Genomic DNA, 21,361 nt, shown 5'->3' with positions numbered 1-21,361 from the left:
ATCCTGTGACACACCACTGGCCTCCATTCAGAATCCTCCACCTCTCCCACCTACCTCTTTCTGCTAAGCCAGTTCTGAATCTAATCAAGGGGTCAGCTTACCTTGAATCCAAGTGATCTAATCTTCCAGACTAACCTGCTATGTGGGACCTTGTCAAAAGCCTTGCTAAATCCATATATATGTCCACTGCCCTACCCTCATTAATTCTTCAAAAAAGAGATTAGTGACACATGATCTCCCACACACAAAGCCATGTTAAGCACCTCTAACTAATCCTATCCAAAAGCTGGATCCTATCACTTAGCATCCCCTATGACATCAGGCTTACTGGTCTGTAGTTCCCTAGCTTGCCCCAGCTGCCCTTTTATAAAAAGAATAGCCACGTTAGTCTTCTGGCACAAAGAGGATGTGCTGTGTATACTGTGTTATAGTCGATCCCGTGTAAAGGTCGACCCCCCCCCCCTTATTTTTGGCCTCAGCTGCCCACCCTCCTGACGTCCTGACCATGAATGCTTGCCCCGGCTGCCTGCCACCAGAGATCCTGACTGCAGATGGTCATCCGCCTACCAGAGCTCCCGATGCCCTGACCGCGGATCCTCGCCCAGCCATCCGCTCCTGAATATCCGACTATGGATCCCCGCCTTGGTTGCCCACACATCTGAGCTCCCGACGCTCTGAACATGGACTTACCACCCAGCTCGGTTATGTTAAACAACACAGGTACTTACTGTGGCTAAAAGTAGTATCGATGTAAAAGTGTATTTGACAATTTTATAGAATTACTTACTTGAGTTTCCTACAAACATGTCCCAAGTTGTTCATTAAAGGCTCCCATTTATCAACAGTTACCTGCAAAATAAAAGGTAAACATTAAACTCGTTACTCAAATTACAAAAATGAAATGACTTATGTGATGCAGTGGGAGCAAGAACACAGAAATATTGGGTACAAAGAGGACATTCAATAGCATAATCATGGGAGACACACCAATGGCATACTGGTGGGAGCAAGCGGGAAGTCACCACTGACCAGAAACTCAACTGGATTTGCCATTTAACTACAGTAGCTACATGAGCAGATGAGAGGTTGGGCATCCTGTATCAAACAACTCCTTTGGTGACTGTTCAAAGCTTTCCACCTTCTACAAGGCAATGTGACGAAACACTCTCCGATGGCCTGGATGACTGCAGCTCTAACAACCCTCAACCCTAACACAATCCAGGACAAAGATTTTATTTGGCACCCCATCCATCACAATAAGCATTCACTCCCTCCAGCTCCAGCACATACTTGCTGCACCATCATCTTCATCAACACTACAATTATTTGCCTCTGCTGCTCAAAGAACACTTCCCACGCCTGCAGCTTCTACCACCATTCTAATCTGGAAGTATATTATCAGTCCTCATTGTTGGCGGGACTAAATCTTGAAACCCCTGCTCCAATAGAACCAGAAGGATTAAAAGTAGTACAGGGTGGCTGCTCAATAACACCTTCACAAGGGCAATAGGGATGGGCATTGTCAGTAACTTCCAGATCTTGACAAATAATTGAAAGCACGTAGCACTTTCAAACAGTAGTAATGTAGGAGAGGTGCCACAAGATCCCACAAACTGCAAGTAGAGTGAAGACCAGATCAATTCTTCAACCATATTGATTGGAGGTAAGCAACAGCTCCAAATCACTGGCAGAAAAACAGTGATTTCAAAACAGTCTGCAAAATCTTTTACGTACCCAAAAAATTCAGATGGGGCCTTTGTTTAACATCTGATCCACAAGATATCTCACCAGACAGTGAAGTATTCCCTCTGTACTGCGCTAGGTATACAAGCTGTATACTGTCTGTTCCCAAATTTCTGTGCATTTTCTTTAGTTAGGTCTCTGGAGGTGTGCAAGAAACTATTAGTGAAATGTGAAACAAAGAACCTGTCTGCCTTCGCTCAGGAAGATAAAATATCCCAATGCAGTACCGGAATAAGGTGTGTTCTTTCTGATGTTGAGGTGAAATGTCATCCTCAACAATATCACTGTAAACAGATGATGCTCACTGCAATATTGCTGCTTGTGGGAGCTTACTGTATGCAACCTGGCTCCAAAACTACAGCATTCACACTTCACTAACTGCCAACCATTCTTCTCCACAAAATTACATCAGGGATTAGGTTGCCAAAGGTACTTCATTGAACATTAACATATTGGGCTTTCAGATTTTAACTTGCATTAAAGGACATGCCAGCCCCTCCTATATCTTTTGCACCTCCCTATTATTATGGGCCCAGAGGACCCCAAAATTCAGCACCAACAGAAATTCACCAAGACAAAGGGTTACTAAAACAAAAGTTGCTTTTAATTATCTTTAAACATGAAAATAGGATCAAACTCTTAACTTATTACTATTTACTTACTTAATCCTCTTCTAATTTTAAGCGCACTTGTATGTATGTGTGTATGTTCATAAAAGTCATTTGAGTCACAGTCCAATCTCACTTCTCACTCCTCCAAGTTCACCGGTATCAGGCAATTCTTATACTGTGCACAGAATCCAACATTCATGAATTTCACCAGGCTTTGGTGCTTGAAAGGTAAATGGTTACTGCTCAGGAAGATTCTTGTCGGTTTTCAGAGAGAGATTTGTTGCTTGTTGGACATGCACAACTGATTTCTTCTGATAAGCCACTTCAGTGTCTTGCTGAAGAAACTTGCCCCATCAGGGTTTTCCAGATGACAACCCCTTTCCTTCCTGTAGAGCTCTATTTCAAGCGAAACACCATGCAGCTAGCCATCTCCTCTTGTATGGACCACAAGGGCTCTGAACAGGCCGAACCAAGAACTCACAACCCGTCTTCAAAATGGGGTTTTTCCACAAGCTTGCCAACTTGTCCTGTTCCAGTCTCAGCTGCACCTGCTGGTCTGTAGAACTGAATTCTCTCTCTCTCTCTCAGAGAAAACCACATGATCCACTTAGAACAGCAAATTGCATTGAGACAGACTGTAGCACCGGACCCAATCTTCTGAGTTCATTCATCTATTGCTTTCCGAAACAATAATCCATTACTCCACAGCATGTTCAATTAACACCTACTTGTGAAGTCCTTATAGGCATTCCTCATTTTTGCAAAGACACTTGGAGCCTGGACTGTCTGGCTTGAGCCAAGCTCTTGCTCATGAGATCCATGTTGTGAAGTGTTGTGTACGTTTGTAACCTACACTAAAAAACCCTCACAATTTATCTCCTTTAAAACATATCTATATTCAATATAAAATATAACATAATCCGTCACACTATCCCTTTCTCTTACTATTGTCGCAACAGGGTGTAGCCACAAAATGAACACACTTTATTAATTTATGTTCAACAAACTGAGAGTCTGAAATATTATCCTCATTTCAAACCTTGTACCTATAGATTTCTACACAACGGAGGTTTCAATTTTTGGAATGTTTGATTGGGTAGATACAGAGTTGCCATATCTGGTGTCTACCAAGATTTGAACAACATGAGGGCCATAAATGAACCCAATATAGAATTCAGAATGTTTTTTTAAAACAGAGTGGGGCAGGACTGTCAGTTCAAATGCATGTTAGAGAGGAGGGGAGTTGCATTTGTTATTGGGGAGAACATCGCAGCAGTACCTAGAGAGGATATTCCTGGGGAATATTGGTGAAACTTAGAAATAAGGGGATGATCATGTTGATAGGATTGTGCTATGAGTCCCTCAATAGTCAGCAAGAATTGGAAGAGCAAATAAGTAGGGATTCACAGATAGCTGTAAGAATAATAGGATTGTAATAGTAGGCAATTTTAACTTCCCTAACATTGACTGGGACTGCCATAATGCGAACAGATTAGATGGGGTAGAATTTGTTACGTGTATTCAGGAAAATTTTCTCATGGTCCTATTAGAAAGGGGGTGCAACAGTATCTCCTATTGGGAAATGAGGAAGGGCAATTAAGAGAAATATCACTGGGGGAGCACCATGGGACCAGCAATCATAATTCTTTAAGATGTAAAAAGTTATGGAAAAATATAGGACAAAGAACAGAGACAAATAAAAGTCCTAAATTTGGACAAGGTTAAATTTTGATGGCACTAAACAAGAACTTGCAGACATTGATTGGGAGAGACTATTTACAGATGAAGGGCTTTCAGAAGTGAGATGGAGAGATGTCTGGGCATATTCCTGTTGGAGTGAAGGGCAAGGCTGGCAGGAGAAGGGAACCTTGATTGGCAAGGAATACCATGGCTCTGATCATGAAAAAAAAGAAGACAGAGGTCAGGTACAGACAGCTGGGATCAAGCAAATCCTATGAATACATGGAATGTACGCATCAGAGAAATCAAAAGGGTAAAATAGAACATAAATAGCTCTGGTCATTAAGGTAAAGGAGAATCCTGAGAAATATTACAAGTATCAATCCCTTTAAAGGACAATGTGATTGTCTGTATTTACCACAAAGGTGATGGAAGAAAGAGAATGCAGGGAAGAGAATTCAAATGTCTTGAATCATATCCACAATGCAGAAGAAGTGGTGGTGCCAGTCCTATAGCACATAAAAGTACCTGGCGCCTGACCAAATGTTCCTCAGACATTGTGAGAATCTGGGGTGGGGGTGGGGGGGAATAAAATTAAAAAATTTAAATTGTCAAGGCCTTGGCAGAGATCTCTGAATTATTGGAAGAGTGGAGGGTGGCTTATGTTGTGGTTTTATATAAGAAAGGTTGCAATGGCAAGCCAAGATGGTAAGCTAAATATCAGTGGTAGAAAAAGTCACTAGGAGGAATTCTGAGGAACAAGATCTACCTGACTTTGGAAAATCAAGGATGATTAGGGAAAGTCAGCTGGCTTTGTACTTTTCAAGAGGCAACCATGATGATTGGTGAGGGGAGTAGTCATGAACTTTTGCAAGGCCTTTGATAAAGATAATCGTGGACTTCAAGAGATCAAAGGTCGACCCCTCTCCACTGCACATCAATGGCTCCAACGTGGAGAGTGTTCAGAGCACCTTGTTCTTTAGTATGCATATAACACCTCTTCATTACTCTGGAATACGCAGCAGCGCCTACACTTCCTAAGGAGGTTGAGTGAGGCAAGGTTACCAGCCCCCATCTTGACAACATTTTACACAACATGATAAAGGATTGGTTTGGTAGTTCAGTGTGGTAGTAGAGGGTTGTTACTCAGATTGGAGGCCTGTCACCAGTTATGTGCTGCAGACATCAAGGCATGGTTGCTTTTCATCCATATTAATGATTAGGGTGAGAATGTAGTTGGCATGGTTTGTAGATGGCACCAAAGTGGTAGAGTGGAAAGGGAATATTATCTGAGATTACAGAAGGATTTTGATCAATGGGAAACTGGGGTATGGAATGGCAGAAGAAAAGTATGAGGAGCTGCATTTTGGGAAATTAAAGCAGGGAATGAATTACACAATAAATGGCAGGAGTTTTTTAAGATTGTTGTTGAAGAGAGAGGCCTAGGAGCACAAGCTGTGACAGAGGTAAATAGGGTAGTGAAGTAGGCGTTTGACAAGGTTGCCTTTATTGGTCAGGCTATCAAGTACAGGACTTAGGACATCACTGTACAACTACACTGGACTCATCTGGAATACTATGTGTAGTTCAGGTCACCTAGCTATAGGAAGGAAGCCATTAAGCTGAAAAGAACACAGAAAAGATTCACAGTTGTTGACAAGACTGGAGAGCTTGAGTTATAAGGAGAGACAGCAAGCTGGGGCCAGGAGCATGAGAGGTTGAGGGGTAATCTTGCCGAGAGATCTATAAAATGATGAGGAGGAAGGCCCAGTCTTGTTCCCAGGGTAGCGAAGACTAAATCTAAAGGACATAGATTTAAGGCAAGAAGAAAAAAAAGATTTAAAGGAGACCTGAGGGGTAGATTTATCCACAAAAAGGATGCTGGATATGGGGAACAATCTTGAAGCTGCCAGAGGAAGTGGTAGAGGCTGAAACAGTTCAAATGTTTAAATGACATTTTGACAGGTACATGGAAAGAAAAGGTATAGAGGGATATAATGCAGAAGAAGTGGTGGTGCCAGTCCTATAGCACATAAAAGTACCTGGCGCCTGACCAAATGTTCCTCAGACATTGTGAGAATCTGGGGTGGGGGTGGGGGGGAATAAAATAAAAAATGAACAAGTTAGCTGAAGGATCGGTTTCTATGCTAGAAAAAACTCATGAATCTGTGCAGAAACAAGTCATAAATGCCATCAAAATTTTTTGCAAGAAGGAAATTATAAAACCCCCAAGAATTGTCACACCGTGGCGAGAAATTTTCATAACATGGTGGTGGGAGTGCCAAAATTTCAAATATGCAGAGCTGATTGTAAATAATGAACAAGTTCCTGCAAATGCTATCATACCTGCTGTGGATCAAAAACAAGTACTGGCAGCTTAATGTTACGGATTCTATTGTTTCATACTCAATAGAAGTTAAGGGATGAAAGGTGGGTGGCATTGTTAGTGAAAATGTCACAGCTGTGCTCAGGCAGAACAGGCTCTGGTGTCATCTACTGAGGCTATATGGGTGAATTGAGCAATGGGAAAGTATGAGGACATAAATTAGACTGTATTGTAGAGCACTCAATAGTTAGTGAGAATTGGAGGAGCAATTCTGTACAGAGATAGCAGATAACTGCAGGAAACAAAGTTGTGATAGTAGGTGATTTTATCTTTCCACATATTGGCTGGTACTTCCATGCTGTAAAAGGGCTGGATGGGTCTGAGTTTGTCAAATGCATTCAGAAAATCTATATATAGAGTTACCAACGAGAAATACTGAATCTTGTATTAAGGAAGAGACAGGACAGGTGACAGAATTGTGTGTAGGGGAATACATTGGGTCCAGTGATCATAATGCCATTAGTCAAGATAATTATGGATAAGGATAGGTCTGGTCCTCAGGTTGAGGCTCTAAATTGAAGGACCAATTTTGAGGAAATAAGAAAGGATTTAATAAGTGTTGATTGGGACAGATTGTTTCTTCAAGTGTGTGCTTGGTAAGAGGGAAGCCTTCAAAGTTTGAAAGTTCAGAGTTTGTATGTTCTTGTCAGGATTAAAGGCAAAGTTAACAGGTATAGGGAACCTTGCTTTTCGAGGGATATTGAGGATCTGGTTAAGATGAAAGAGGTGCATAACACGCATAGGCAACAAGGAGCAAATGATGTACTTAAGGAGTGTAAAAAGTGCAAGCAAAACGATTTAAAGAATTCAGGAGGGATAAAAGACAAGGTTGTGTTTGCAGACAAGGTGAAGAAAAATACTAATGGTTTCTATGGACACATTAAGAGCAAAAGAATAGCAAGGGACAAAATTGACTTTTTGAAGATTACAATGGTCAACAATGTATGGAGCCAAAAGACCAGGGATAAATTGCTTTTTTTTTTGCATCTGTATTTACTAAGGAGACCGACACATAGTCCATAGAGGCGAAGCAAATAAGCAGTGAAATCATGGATCCTACACAAATTAGAGAGGAAGAGGTAGAGGGGATGTGGCATGATGGCGTAGGGAGAAGACATGGGAAAACACCTCCCCCGTCAGAACTATTAAAAACCTGTATAAAAGTTTTAAAATATTTTTAAAATTATTGGCTGTATTGTTGAAGCACTCTACAAGCAACTATGAGGAAGACTAAACCTCAAACAGCAAAGAAAGCAATTAATTGTTACGGAAGAATCTCGGCCTACCTCACAAATGGAGCCTCTGGATTCTATTTCTCTTCAACCCTGACTGCAATGCCAATCCAGTGGTAAGGTGTATACAATACTGGTGCCAACTTCGTGCACTGCTACGCAAGATGGCACCGGTGCCCAATGTCTACTCACTCCCGAGCAAGAGGATCAACTGCGCATGCATGTTACATCAGAATTGGCCCAGGCTGCGGGGGGAGGGTGTCCGTACCCGCAGTTGGGTCTAGGCGACCTCCGTATCAATGGAGGAAGAAGAGGACATCGCTGGGATGGAAGAAGAGGTGGAACAACAGATGGAAGAGGCAACAGTTATATTTAAGAGTGGGCCTATGGTGAGGCAGACTTCTAAGTTTAAGTCTAATCCTCAACATTCAGATTCAACTTTTTCTGTTGATTTGTCAAAACAAATGGAAAATTTGGCCAAGTCAGCCAAGGATTTTCAATTATGAAGGGACAATTTGCTGAAATGAAGGGAGAAATAGCTTCTATTAAAATGGATGTGGCAAAATGTTTGAAAGCAGTGATAAAGTTCAGGATAAATTTAAAAAGATTGAATGAGAATTTATTAACTGCAAAATGATGTTGATCAGTGCAAAGAAAGGATGGGACAGATGTAGGATTCGTTTAATGACTGGGAAATTTAGAAAAATTATTTGCTGAAGAAAATTGATGTTTTGAGAATCAAAGTCAGAGGAATAATGTTAAGATTTTTGGTCTTCTGGAAAATTTTGAAGGTCCAGACCTGGTTCAGTTTTTTCAGAAGTGGATTCCCGAGGTTTTGGGAACAGCATATTTCCCGAATGGTCTGGAGTTGGATAGAGCCCATCGAGCAGTACGAAGGAAGCCACCTCCTGGTCAAGCTCCATGCTCTATTTTGATTTGATGTTTGTGTTATCAGGACAGAGAATTGATTTTAAGACTTGCGATACAGAATGCGAGAAGTAATCAGGGCCCATTACTCGTTAAGAATAATAGGGTTTTTTTTAAATGCTGATTTGAGTCAAGCTGTGATGAAACGTCATGAAGAATTTAATTCAACTAAAGCTGCTTTATGGAAAAAAAGGTACAAGTTTGTCTTTCATGATCCTACTGTGCTTAAAGTTTTTTAATGGAGATTATCAATCTCAGTTTTTCTCTAATGATGCTGAAGCTCTTATATTTGCTAATTCTTTACCTGATAATAAGCAGGGTCAAAATTCAGACAGGTTTTCGCAACAACTTGTTGTGGTTCCGAAAGAGAAGAATGGAAAGCGAGAGATGGAATCTGAACAGTTGATTGATATTGGAATTGATGATGATCAAGTTAATCGTGATTTGGAAGAAGCGTTTCATACTTGAAATGATTTTTATGCTTTATCTTTGATTGTTCTGTTCAGGGGAGGTGGTTCAACTACTGATCCTTCCGAAGTTGTCAGCCACTTTGTAGCATTTGTCACTCCCATATAATTGAGGGAGGTAATACCATTATAGTATTTTTTTTTGTGTTGGGCTTTTTTTATTGGGCTCTTTGTTTTTCTTTTCTTTGAGATCTTTAGCTTTGTTTGTGTTGATGCCATAAGGAGGTGCTTTGCCATTTATGGTGGGATGGTTTGGGATGGCTAATTTAAATTTTGCTACTTTTAATGTTAACAGGCTTAATAATCCGATTAAGAAAAAGAGAGTATTAGTATATATTAAAAAATTGAAGGTTGATGTTGCTTTTCTGTAAGAGTCACATTTGGCTGAAAAGGAACATCAGAAATTAAAAAGAGATTGGGTTGGACAAGTTATGGCATCTTCTTTTAATTCTAAAGCAAGGGGAGTTGCTATTTTGATTAATAAGAAGTTAGCTTTTAAATTGGATTCAGTTTTTGAGGCAGCTGGTAGACTTTTAATTGTAAATTTTTTCTGAATGTTGGACTTTAATGAATGTTTATGCTCTTAATATAGATGATGAGAAATTTATGGTGGATTCCTTTTTTAACTTAAGCCAGGCATATGATAAAATTATGGTAGGAGGTGATTTTAATTGCTTAGACCCATTATTAGATAAATCTCCCAAATTGATAATTAGAACTAAAATGGCTAAACAGTTCATGGCGTTAATGAAATATATGAATTTGGTAGATATATGGAGAAGATTAAATCCTAAGGAAAAAGACTTTTCATTTTATTCATTTCATCATGATTGTTTTTTTTTGAATATTTTATTTATAAGAAAAACAACCATGATTACAACTCAAAAAATAAAATATATCAAAATTCAAATATATATATACTAAGAAACTACTAAAAAAACCCAATCTCCCTCCTCCCAAACTAAAACTACATCCTCCCTCCAATCTACTTCAAAGACCCCTAACTATCAACAAAGAAAAAAAGGAAAAAAGAAAATGAAAGAAGCAAGAGGAGAATATCAAACACAATTCACTTAATATGGGTTAAGGAGACTCGGTGGCACTCAAATCTTTATCTTTAAATTTTCAACTTGAAATAATCCAAATATGGGCTCCAAATATTTTTAAGTACATAATATTTATCTCTTAAATTATGTTATCTTCTCCAATGGAATACTCAACCTTAATTCTAAATGCCATCTTTGTAAATTAAGAGCCATTTGATTTTTCCATGAAATAGCTATATATTTCCTCGCTACTGCTAAAGTTAATTTCAAAAAAGCAAATTGAAATATATCCAGTTTATTAAAATAAAACAATTCACTAATATCTCCAATTAAAAACATTTTTGGATCTAAAGAAAGTTTAATTTTCAAAATATTCTGTAAACAATCTATTACCCGATACCAAAAATACCTAACGTTATCACAAGATCCCACCGAATGTAGAAACGTATCTTTTCAAATATTACGGAGTCAGATACAATTGGTGTATAAAATTACCCCTCCATAAATCTTCGTCCGCGAAGCCAAGCCAAAGAAAGAAAGAAAAGAATAAAATTTTAAGTAACAAGCCTATATCTAACGTTTATAATTTTTGTCATACTATCCCTACAAATATTTTTCCAATGATCATTATCAAAATCAACTCCCAAATCCTTCTCACATTTAAGCCATTATTTATGCAACTCAATTTTAGGCATTTTCTGCTGCAATAATTTATACATTTCAAAAATAAAACCTTTCCTCCCTCCATCATGAATCAACATCTCAAATTTAGACTCTTTAGGAAAAAGAAATGCTTCCCAAAATAATCATACAACATTAATTTTATTTGATAATAACAAAAAAGTGTATGAGTCAGTATTTTATATTTTTCCTTCAATCTTTCAAATGATAAAAAAAACAACAATTCATAACAATCATTTATCATCTTAATCATTTTCTGGTCCCAAATTTTAAGAAGGTAATTATTAACCATAAAAGGAAAACATCTATTCTGATACAAAGGAGTATATCTAGACAATTTACTATAATTACCAATTTCTTTATTTATCCCTTCCCACATATGTATCAAATGAGATAAAATAGGCAATTAATAAAAACTTATTAATTTAACATTCCATTTATAAATAAAATAATCTCTTCTTTCTTCACCATCTATTTAATTCTATATCTGTCCAAGTCAAAGGACTATCCAAATCAAATATTCTATTAATACTTTTTAATTGAGCAGCCCTATATTAATTTATCAAATTTAGAAGTTGCAAACCACCTAATTCATATTTCCATGTTAATTTATGCATAGAAACCCTCACTAATTTTCCCTTCCATAAAATTTCCTAACCATTGTATTCATATCCTTAAAAAACCTTTTAGAAATATTACAAGGAATATTTTGAAAAAAATATAGGAAATATATTCATTTTTATACAATCCACCCTACCCACCAGTTAACAGTAAATTCTTCCATTTATTTAAATCTTCTTTTATTATAGAAATTAATGATAAATAATTTAAATCATATAATTGATCTGTATATTTATTTACTTTAATACCTAAATATCTAATTTGATTTGTCCATTTAAAACGTACCACTCCTTGACAACCAGAATAATCAGTGTCAGACAGTGGCATAAGTTCTCTTTTATTCCAATTCATTTTATAACTGGATAATTCCCCATATTGTATTAACTTTTCCTGTAACACGTTCAATGACTCCAGTGGTTCAGTTAAATAAATTAATACATAATTGGCAAATAAACTAATCTTATATTCATCCAGTCCTGATTTAATACCCTTTATATTCCTTCCTGTCTTATTAATTGAGCTAAATGTTCAATCACCAATGCAAATAATGCTGGTGATAAAGGGCAACCCCATCAAGTAGATCTCTCTAAATTAAAAGATTCAGACAAAACTCTATTTGTCGTAACTCTAGCTCTGGGTTAAGGCTCTGGCCTTAATCCAACTTATAAACATTGATCCAAACTGAAATTTCTCCAACATTTTAAATTAAAAAAAAACCATTCCACCCTATCAAACGCCTTCTCAGCATCTAATAATCGGACCATTGGTAAGTTGGATTCCTCCCGAGAAATATTTATTAAACTAATTAATTTAAATACATTATTCGCAGAATATCTATCCTTAATAAAACCCATATGATCAATATGAATCAACTTTGATAAGTACTGTGCCAATCTATTAGCCAAAATCTTAGTCAAAAGTTTACAATCAACATTCAATAACGAAATTGGTCTATAAGAACCAGGATTCAAAGGATCTTTATCTTTTTTAAGAATAACTGTTATAATAGCTTGTGAGAAAGATTCCAGTACAGATTGTAAATCCGAAACTTGTAAAATTTCACCAGACACTGGAAGCAACATATTTTGAAATTTCTTATAAAATTCCACAGTAAAACCATCTTCTGGAGATTTACTATTCGGCATTGAATTCAAAACTGATTTAATCTCTTTCAAATCAATTGATTTCTCCAGTTGTTCCATAGTCCAATCATTCAATATTGGTAACTGCAATCTATTTTAAAAAAACTTCTATTTTATCATCATCCTGTCGCATTTCAGAAGTATATAATTTTTAAATAAAATTCCTTAAACTGTTCATTAATATCTTGAAGTCTATACATTAATATCTTGAAGTCTATAAGAAATTTTACAATTTTTCTTAACTGCCTTTATTATTTTAGACATTTGTTCAGATTTCAATTGCCATGCCAAAACTTTATGTGCCTTTTCCCCTAACTCAAAATATTTCTGTTTGGATCTTTGTAATAGACATTCAACTCTATAAGTTTGTAATGTATTGTATTTCAATTTCATAGAATCTAAATGAGCTTTTTTCTCCTTATTTAATGTACTTTTCTGTAACTTTTTTCCAAAACACTAACATCTTTTTCCAATTTATCAACTTCTGCTAAATATTGTTTTTTCAACTTAACTGTAAAACTAATTATTTGACCCCTTAAGAAGGCATTTAAAGCATCCCATAATACAAACTTACTATTCACTGAATCCCTATTTATATTCAAAAACTGTTGAATTTGTTCATTAATAAACTTACAAAATTAATAATTTTTCAACAACAAAGAATTAAACCTGCAGCAATCAGAAGAAACCATCTTATCCATTCCTGCATATGTTAATAAAATTAATGAATGATCCGACAACATTTTGGATTTATATTTAGTCAAAACAACATTATCCAGTAATTAAGTCGACAATAAAAAAAATTCTAGAATAAGTATTATACTGAGCTGAATAATACGAATAATTTCTCTCTTTTGGATTCAACTTCCTCCTACATCAACTAAATTAAGTTCCTTCATTAAAAACAACAATTTCTTAACCATCTTGTTCCTGAGTGTCACTTTACTTGATTTATCAACCAAAGGATCCAAGCAACAAATTAAAGTCACCCCCTATAATAGTTTGATCACTAGAATATGATCAATTAAGCAAAACATCATGCAAAAAACATCTCGTCATCCACATTTGGTGCATAAATATTCACCCAAGTCCAAGGTTCTGAAAATATTTTATAATTAACTATCAAAACCCTTCCAACTGACTCATACACCAAATCCAAAGTCAAAGGTAAATTTTTGTGAATTAATAATGCCACCCGTCCAGCTGTAGAATTAAAAGAATACAAAACCTGTTCTGCCCAGTCTCTTTTCAACTTTTGATGTTCAATTTCCATCAAATTAGTTTCTTGCAAAAATGCAATATCAACTTTAAATTTCTTAACACAAGTTAACACATTCGTATGTTAAATCGGATTATTAAGCCCATTCACATTAAATGTAGCAAATTTTAATATAATAATCATAATCCATGCAGCCTGTTACAGAGTTCTGTGTTGTGTGGTTTTGTGTTGGAAAGGGACAGTTTGCTTTAGAGACCCAAGGTGAAGGTGGACTGCTGAGAGAGTGGGAGACGGACTGGCATGTGCAGATGATGATCTAGAAATTTCTGGACTTGGAAGACAAACCACCATAGGGTGTGGCTGTAAAGTGGAAGGAGGCCCAAGCAGAGTCATTGTCTGGGAGGCAGTTTAGAATGTTGGGCATTTTAAAAGGGATGAACATTCCGAAGGCAGCCAGAAGGATCTGGACCAAGCCATTGTTCCTCTCTCTGCAAGCAACACAAGAAGACAACTTCGAATGTTGTGCTCTCTCTCTCTCTCTCTCTCTCTCCCTCACAAAGATCTTTTGGCTTCAGTTTACCAAACAAACTGAATTTTGTTTATGATCTTTGCTTCGGTTGAGATTGAAGTTTTGTGAGTTTTGTGACTAAGTTTTTCTGTGGGCTGGTTGGAAATATAACTTAGACTTTAATTACATATGTTATATTTAGGCTGGGGAATTTATTAGTTTTACACTGTTATAGAAATTTGCATAGTAACCAGTGGGCATTGTTATAAAAGGGGGGGATTTCTTTGTGATTGCTGGTTTGACCTTGTAACACAGCTGAGTCTCTGTCTCCACAAAAAACAAACACTTCTCATCAAAGAATAAAGAAAAGATAGATATATATTTTAAAAAATTTTAAAAGGCCACAAACCCCATCCCCCGCCTTAAAGTACAAAGTACTACTCCCCTAAAACATGGGTAACAGCGAAAGCCACTAAGTGAGTGACGGTGTTACATCTCCCCCAAACGGATTAATCACATTATATATAGTCCATAATTTCAAGTATGATAAACCTCTTCCAATTCTTTAATCACTTGATCATCATCAATCAAAATCTCTTAGATCTTTCTGCGGCATCTCCTCCAACCGATCTTCCTTCCCTTTCTTCTTTTTCCCTTCTGAACTCCATTACCATTCTTCTTTTCTTCTTTGGCTTGGCTTCGCGGACGAAGATTTATGGAGGGGGTAAAAGTCCACGTCAGCTGCAGGCTCGTTTGTGGCTGACAAGTCCGATGCGGGACAGGCAGACACGGTTGCAGCGGCTGCAGGGGAAAATTGGTTGGTTGGGGTTGGGTGTTGGGTTTTTCCTCCTTTGCCTTTTGTCAGTGAGGTGGGCTCTGCGATCTTCTTCAAAGGAGGTTGCTGCCCGCCAAACTGTGAGGCGCCAAGATGCACGGTTTGAGGCGATATCAGCCCACTGGCGGTGGTCAATGTGGCAGGCACCAAGAGATTTCTTTAGGCAGTCCTTGTACCTTTTCTTTGGTGCACCTCTGTCACGGTGGCCAGTGGAGAGCTCGCCATATAACACGATCTTGAGAAGGCGATGGTCCTCCATTCTGGAGACGTGACCCACCCAGCGCAGCTGGATCTTCAGCAGCGTGGACTCGATGCTGTCGACCTCTGCCATCTCGAGTACTTCGACGTTTGGGATGAAAGCGCTCCAATGGATGTTGAGGATGGAGCGGAGACAACACTGGTGGAAGCGTTCTAGGAGCCGTAGGTGATAATTACCATTATCATTCTTTTTAATAGCTCCATTCAAGTTTTGCATTTGAGAAGACAAAGATTGACCTTTCTTAAGGTCTGGCAAAGAATTAGCAAAAACCAAAGCATCTCTATCATCATCAAAAAATTGAGACTCATATTCCCCTTAAAAGACTTTTAAAACAGGAGGCGTCAAGTGAGGAGTCAGGAAAACTAGCCCTCTCCAGGAAAATAGGAAAAAAAGTTAGGAAAAAGCAAAGCATAACAAAAATAGAATACAAGAAATAGAACATAAAGATACAGAGAAGAGAAAGAAGATGGCTTCCAAGAAGGAGAAAGTAAGAACAGTTGGAAAAAAAGAAGTAAAAAAAGTCACTGGAGAGAAGGAAGGCCTTACCTGCAGGAAGGGACAGGATGCTGTGGTGACGAGGAGCGCCTGACCCTCGAGGTCAGTACCTGCCCTACAGAGTCGTGACCCACCAGCTGGTGTCCTACAAAAATGGCTCTCGGAGCCCAAGAAAAGTACGCAGTGCGCAATCAGAGGAGAAAGAGGATACTGGCGGAAGGGGCCTCAGCAGAGGAGCGGGCTGTCACAGACCGAGCAGCTGAGGGATGCCCGACACTAGGGGTCTCAGCTGGAGGATAAGGAAGACAGCAGAAGAGGGTGCGACGAAACAGACGTGGAAGACAGACAGAGGGAAGATCGACAAGAAGACCAACATCAAGAAGCACAACAGACGAGCCGCCCAAGAGGGGTGGAACAACAACAAGAGGCCCAGCAAGAAGAGGCCCGACAAAGAGATATAAGCAGCTCATCAGGAAAAACAGAAGAGACATAAAGAAGACACAAACACAGGTGCAGACATAGAAGAAGAGGAAGAGGAAGAAGAAGACCAGATCTTCACAGAGAAATAGAAGGTGAAACTGATGGACAAAGAGAAATAAAAGGTAAAACTGATGAACAGAATATTGATAAAGTATTTTTTGAACAACAAATGAGATCATTAAAAGAATGGTTGTCATTAGAGTTTAATGCAGTTAAAAGAAAAATCAAAAGAACAGAAGATAAAATGCAAAGGTTAGAACTGGTAATGACAGAAATAGGGAAAAGAGTAGAGAATGTGGAAGAGTGGGAAACGGCTGTAGAAATGGAAGTGAATGACTTAAGAGAAAAATTGGAAGTGACAAAAAAATTAAAGAGACACAAGTTGTTATCTCAGAAAATTGATATGTTGGAAAATTATAGTAGGCGAAACAACATAAAAATAGTGGGCCCGAAGGAGGGTGAAGAAGGCAAAGACATGAAGGAATTTATAAAAGGATGGATCCCGAAGGTCTTGGGAATGACAGAAATGCAGGAAGAAATGGAAATAGAAAGGGAACACAGAGCATTAGCTCCGAAACCACAGATACATCAAAAACCAAGATCCATCTTAGAAAATTTTTTGAGATACACGACAAGAGAAAATATATTGGAACGGGCAAGGAATAAAATTAGTGAAGATAATAAACCATTGGAATACAAGGGTCAAAAAATTTTTTTTTACCAAGACATAAGTTTTGAACTCTTAAAGAGGAGGAATTTAATACAGCGAAATCAACTTTATGGAAAAAAAAGGTTACAAATTCATATTAAGACATCCAGCCTTGCTTAAAATATTTATACCCGGGGAGCAAAACAGACTGTTCTCGGATCCAGAGAAAGCGCAAGAATTCGCAGAACGTTTGCAGGACAGGAGAAGAGATGTAACAAGAATGAAGGACGGCGATAAAGTATATATAAAGATATAAAAACAATGTATATGTAAAGAACTAAAGAGGAAAAAGAGAAGGGAAGGAAGGGAGTAAGGGGGGAATAAAAAAAGAAGAGAGAGAGCTTTGTTAAATGTGTTTAAAAAAAAGTGTTTTCTGGAGAGGGCTGGGTGGAGGGGGAATAACCGTCACTGGAAAATCAGTTGACACTGCAAACAAGATCGCAACCCAAATGGAAAGGAGAGTTGTGGTTGCCCGGCAAGGGGTATGGGGCAACTAAGAGAGGGGGGGAACTTTTGGGGTTAAGGTATTAGTGGATGTGGGAACATCTTAACACATTTAACATCTTAAATGTGTTGTCGTATTTTAAGTGTAATAAGAGAAAACTAAGAGATGAAAATGGGGAAAAGGGGGATGGAGGTGGCGAAGAGGTGGAAAAGAGGTGTATGCAAGGTACAAGATGGCCATGTTGAACTATATGACTACAAACATTAATGGAATACATAACCAAATTAAAAGGAAGAGGCCACTAAATTTATTGAAGGAAAAAATAGATATAGCATTTGTGCAGGAAACGCATCTAACTGAAGCAGAACATAACAAACTAAAGAGATACAGGGCAGGACACGTAATGACAGCATCCTATAATTCAAAAGCTAGAGGTGTAGCCTTACGAGTTAACAAAAATGTATCAATCAAAATAGAGGAGGAAATAATAGATCTGGCAGGGAGGTATGCAATGATAAAATGTCAGATATACTCAGAATTTTGGAATTTGCTCAATGTACACACACCTAACGAGAAGGATCAAAAGTTTATGCAAGATATTTTTTTGAAGATTGCAGACACACAAGGAAATATATTGATAGGAGGGGATTTTAACCTTAATTTGGACCTAATGTTAGATAAAACTGGACAAAAGACAAGTAAAAAGAATAAAGTAGCCAAATTTATGGTTAAATCAATGCAGGAAATGAAACTTATGGATATAGGAATTTTCATATTGTTCGAGTGGGCACAAAACTTACTCAAGGATTGATATGTTTTTGTTGTCAGCTCATATTCAAGGGAGAGTTAGGAAAACTGAGTATAAAGCTAGACTACTATCAGATCATTCACCCCTGTTATTAGCAATAGAACTGGAGGACATCCCACCAAGAACATATAGATGGAGGTTAAACTCCATGCTACTTAAAAGAGAGGAATTTAAGGAGTTTATTGAACGCCAAATTAAAACATATTTTGAAATAAACACCAGATCAGTGAAAGACAAATTTATATTATGGGACGCAATGAAAGCCTTCATTAGAGGGCAGATAATAAGTTATGTGACTAAGATGAAAAAGGATTACAATCGGGAAATAGAGCAGTTGGAAAAGGAGATAGTAAGTACAGAAAAGGAATTAGTAAAAAGGGATGATATAACGAAAAGGAGAGAATTGGTGGACAAAAAAAATTAAATACGAAACATTACAAACGTACAAGGTGGAGAAGAACATAATGAAAACAAAGCAGAAGTATTACGAACTGGGAGAAAAAACACATAAAATATTAGCCTGGCAACTTAAAACAGAACAAGCTAAAAGAACAATACTGGCTTCAAGGAAAAAGGACAAACAAATTACATATAACCCAATAGAGATTAATGAAAATTTTAAGGAATTTTATGAACAATTGTATCAAACTGAGAACGAGGAGAAAGATGATAAAATAGAGGAATTTTTAGCTAAAATTGAACTGATGAAATTGCAAGAAGAGGAACAAAACAAACTAATAAAACCATTTGAAATAGAGGAAGTACAGGATGTATTAAAAAAGCTGCCGAACAATAAAACACCAGGAAAGGATGGATTTCCATTAGAATTTTATAAAACATTTAAGAGTTATTAATTCCTCCTCTCCTGGAAGTAATGAACCAAATAGAAGAAACACAAAACTTGCCAGATTCATGAAAGACAGCAATAATTACAGTAATACCAAAGACGGGGAAGGATCCACTAACACCAGCATCATATAGACCAATATCTCTACTTAACTCAGACTATAAGATAATAGCGAAATTATTAGCAAACAGATTGGCCGATTGTGTACCTAAAATAGTAAAACAAGATCAAACTGGATTTATTAAGAAAAGACGAACAGCAGACAATGTCTGCAAATTTATTAATCTAATTCACGCAGTTCAAGGAAATAAGAAACCAACAGTGGCTGTTGCTCTAGACGCAGAAAAAGCCTTTGACAGAGTAAAGTGGAATTACTTATTTAAAGTATTACAGAAGATCAATCTACCAGAAAAATATATTAATTGGATTAAAGCATTGTATAATGGGCCATTGGCAAAGGTAACAGTAAATGGATATGTATCAAGTCACTTTAAATTAAGTAGGTCAACTAGACAGGAATGTCCACTATTCCCCCCCCCCCCCATTGTTCGCCTTAGCAACAGAACCTTTGGCAGAACTGATAAGAATAGAAAATAAAATAAAAAGAATAAAAATAGAGGAGTATAAAATCAGCTTATTTGCTGATGACATCATAGTATACCTAACAGAACCAGAGGTATCAGTAAAAGAATTACATAAGAAATTGAAGGAATATGGAGAAATATCGGGGTACAAGATCAACGCAAATAAAAGTGAAGTGATGCCAATGAGTAACACGGATTATACAGTATTTAAATAAGAATCACCATTTAAATGGCAAGCACAAGCAATCTGATACCTAGGGATCAGGTTAGATAATAACTTAAGCCACTTGTACAAACTAAATTATCAGCCACTAATAAAGAAATTGCAGGAAGACTTAGAACAATGGAAATAATTACCACTAATGTTGATAGGGAGGGTAAACTGCATTAAAATGATCGTGTTCCCAAGGATACAATACTTATTTCAAACATTACCAATTCCCTTAACAGAAAAATCATTTAAGGAACTAAAGAGAATAATAAGGAAATTCTTGTGGAAAGGGAGGAAACAGAGGGCAGCATTAGATAAATTAACAGAGAGGTATAATCAAGGTGGTTTACAGTTACCAAATTTTAGAAATTATTATAGAGCCGCTCAATTGAGGTATTTATCAGATTTTTACCAGACAAGGGAAAAGCCAGGTTGGACTAAGATCGAACTAGATAAAATAGGCGAAAAGGTACCGGAAAAAAATACTTTATAAGTGGGATGAAAAGCTGGTGCAATATAAAAACTCACCAGTACTGCATCATTTACTTAATACATGGAAGAAGATCCACTTAGAAAGGAAAAAAAACGAATGATCAAATATCAAAATTACTATTGATGCAAAAATCCACTCATCCCTTTTACAATAGACAATCTTTATTTTAGAGAATGGGAGAGAAAAGGAATCAAAAGAATAGAAAACTGTTCTTTGGGAAATAATTTATTAACATTTGAACAGTTGAAGTACAAATATAGAATAACTCATGGTACAATGTTTGCATATCATCAATTGAAAACTTATTTAAAGGATAAATTGGGAAACAGCTTGAGATTACCTGAAGGAAGCAGCTTTGAATATGTTGATTACAGACACAACGATAATTAAAAGATTTATAACGAACATGTACATAAGCTGCAAGATAAGGAAAATGATATAAACGATAAACCAGAGCAGAAGTGGGAAAAGGATCTAAACATAAAGATAAAAAAATGAAGTATGGGAAAAGTTATGTTCTGGAACTATGAAGAATACAATAAACACAAGGTTATGCATGATACAGTATAATTGGTTACACAGGGTGTATATATATATATATATATATATATATATTACTCCTCAAAAGTTAAAAAAGTGAGATTCAACATTATTTTACTGTAAGAAGGAAATGGGAACAACATTACATGCAACTTGTGCATGTACGGAAGTAAATACGTTTTGGGAAGAATTAAATCAGATATTAAATAAAATTACAAAAAAAAAATACCAAAAAAACCAGAGATATTTCTTTTAAGTAACATACGAAGTAGAGAATTAGGCCTCAAATTGGATAAAGTGCAAAAAAAATTAATTATGATACTCTTAGCGATAGCAAAATAATGTATAATGTTAACTTGGAAAATGGAAGAGAGTATGAGTACATGGAAATG

At 37.0% G+C, this 21,361-nt stretch overlaps 1 protein-coding gene across 1 annotated transcript in view; it reads right to left on the bottom strand.

The window, feature by feature from the left end:
• The window catches only part of cdc16 (cell division cycle 16 homolog (S. cerevisiae)), a 124,538-nt gene that overhangs the window by 7,585 nt on the left and 95,592 nt on the right, over positions 1 to 21,361 (bottom strand). Inside the window, exon 15 of the mRNA XM_069890443.1 lies at positions 788 to 849. Coding sequence (XP_069746544.1) covers positions 788 to 849 — 62 coding nt within the window. The remainder of the gene's footprint in view (positions 1 to 787; positions 850 to 21,361) is intronic.

Source organism: Narcine bancroftii, chromosome 7, assembly GCF_036971445.1.
Source record: "Narcine bancroftii isolate sNarBan1 chromosome 7, sNarBan1.hap1, whole genome shotgun sequence".
In the NCBI taxonomy this organism is placed as follows: Eukaryota; Metazoa; Chordata; class Chondrichthyes; order Torpediniformes; family Narcinidae; genus Narcine; species Narcine bancroftii.
Note: the sequence above shows the minus strand (reverse complement) of the source record. Positions and strands in the feature narration are given on the sequence as shown.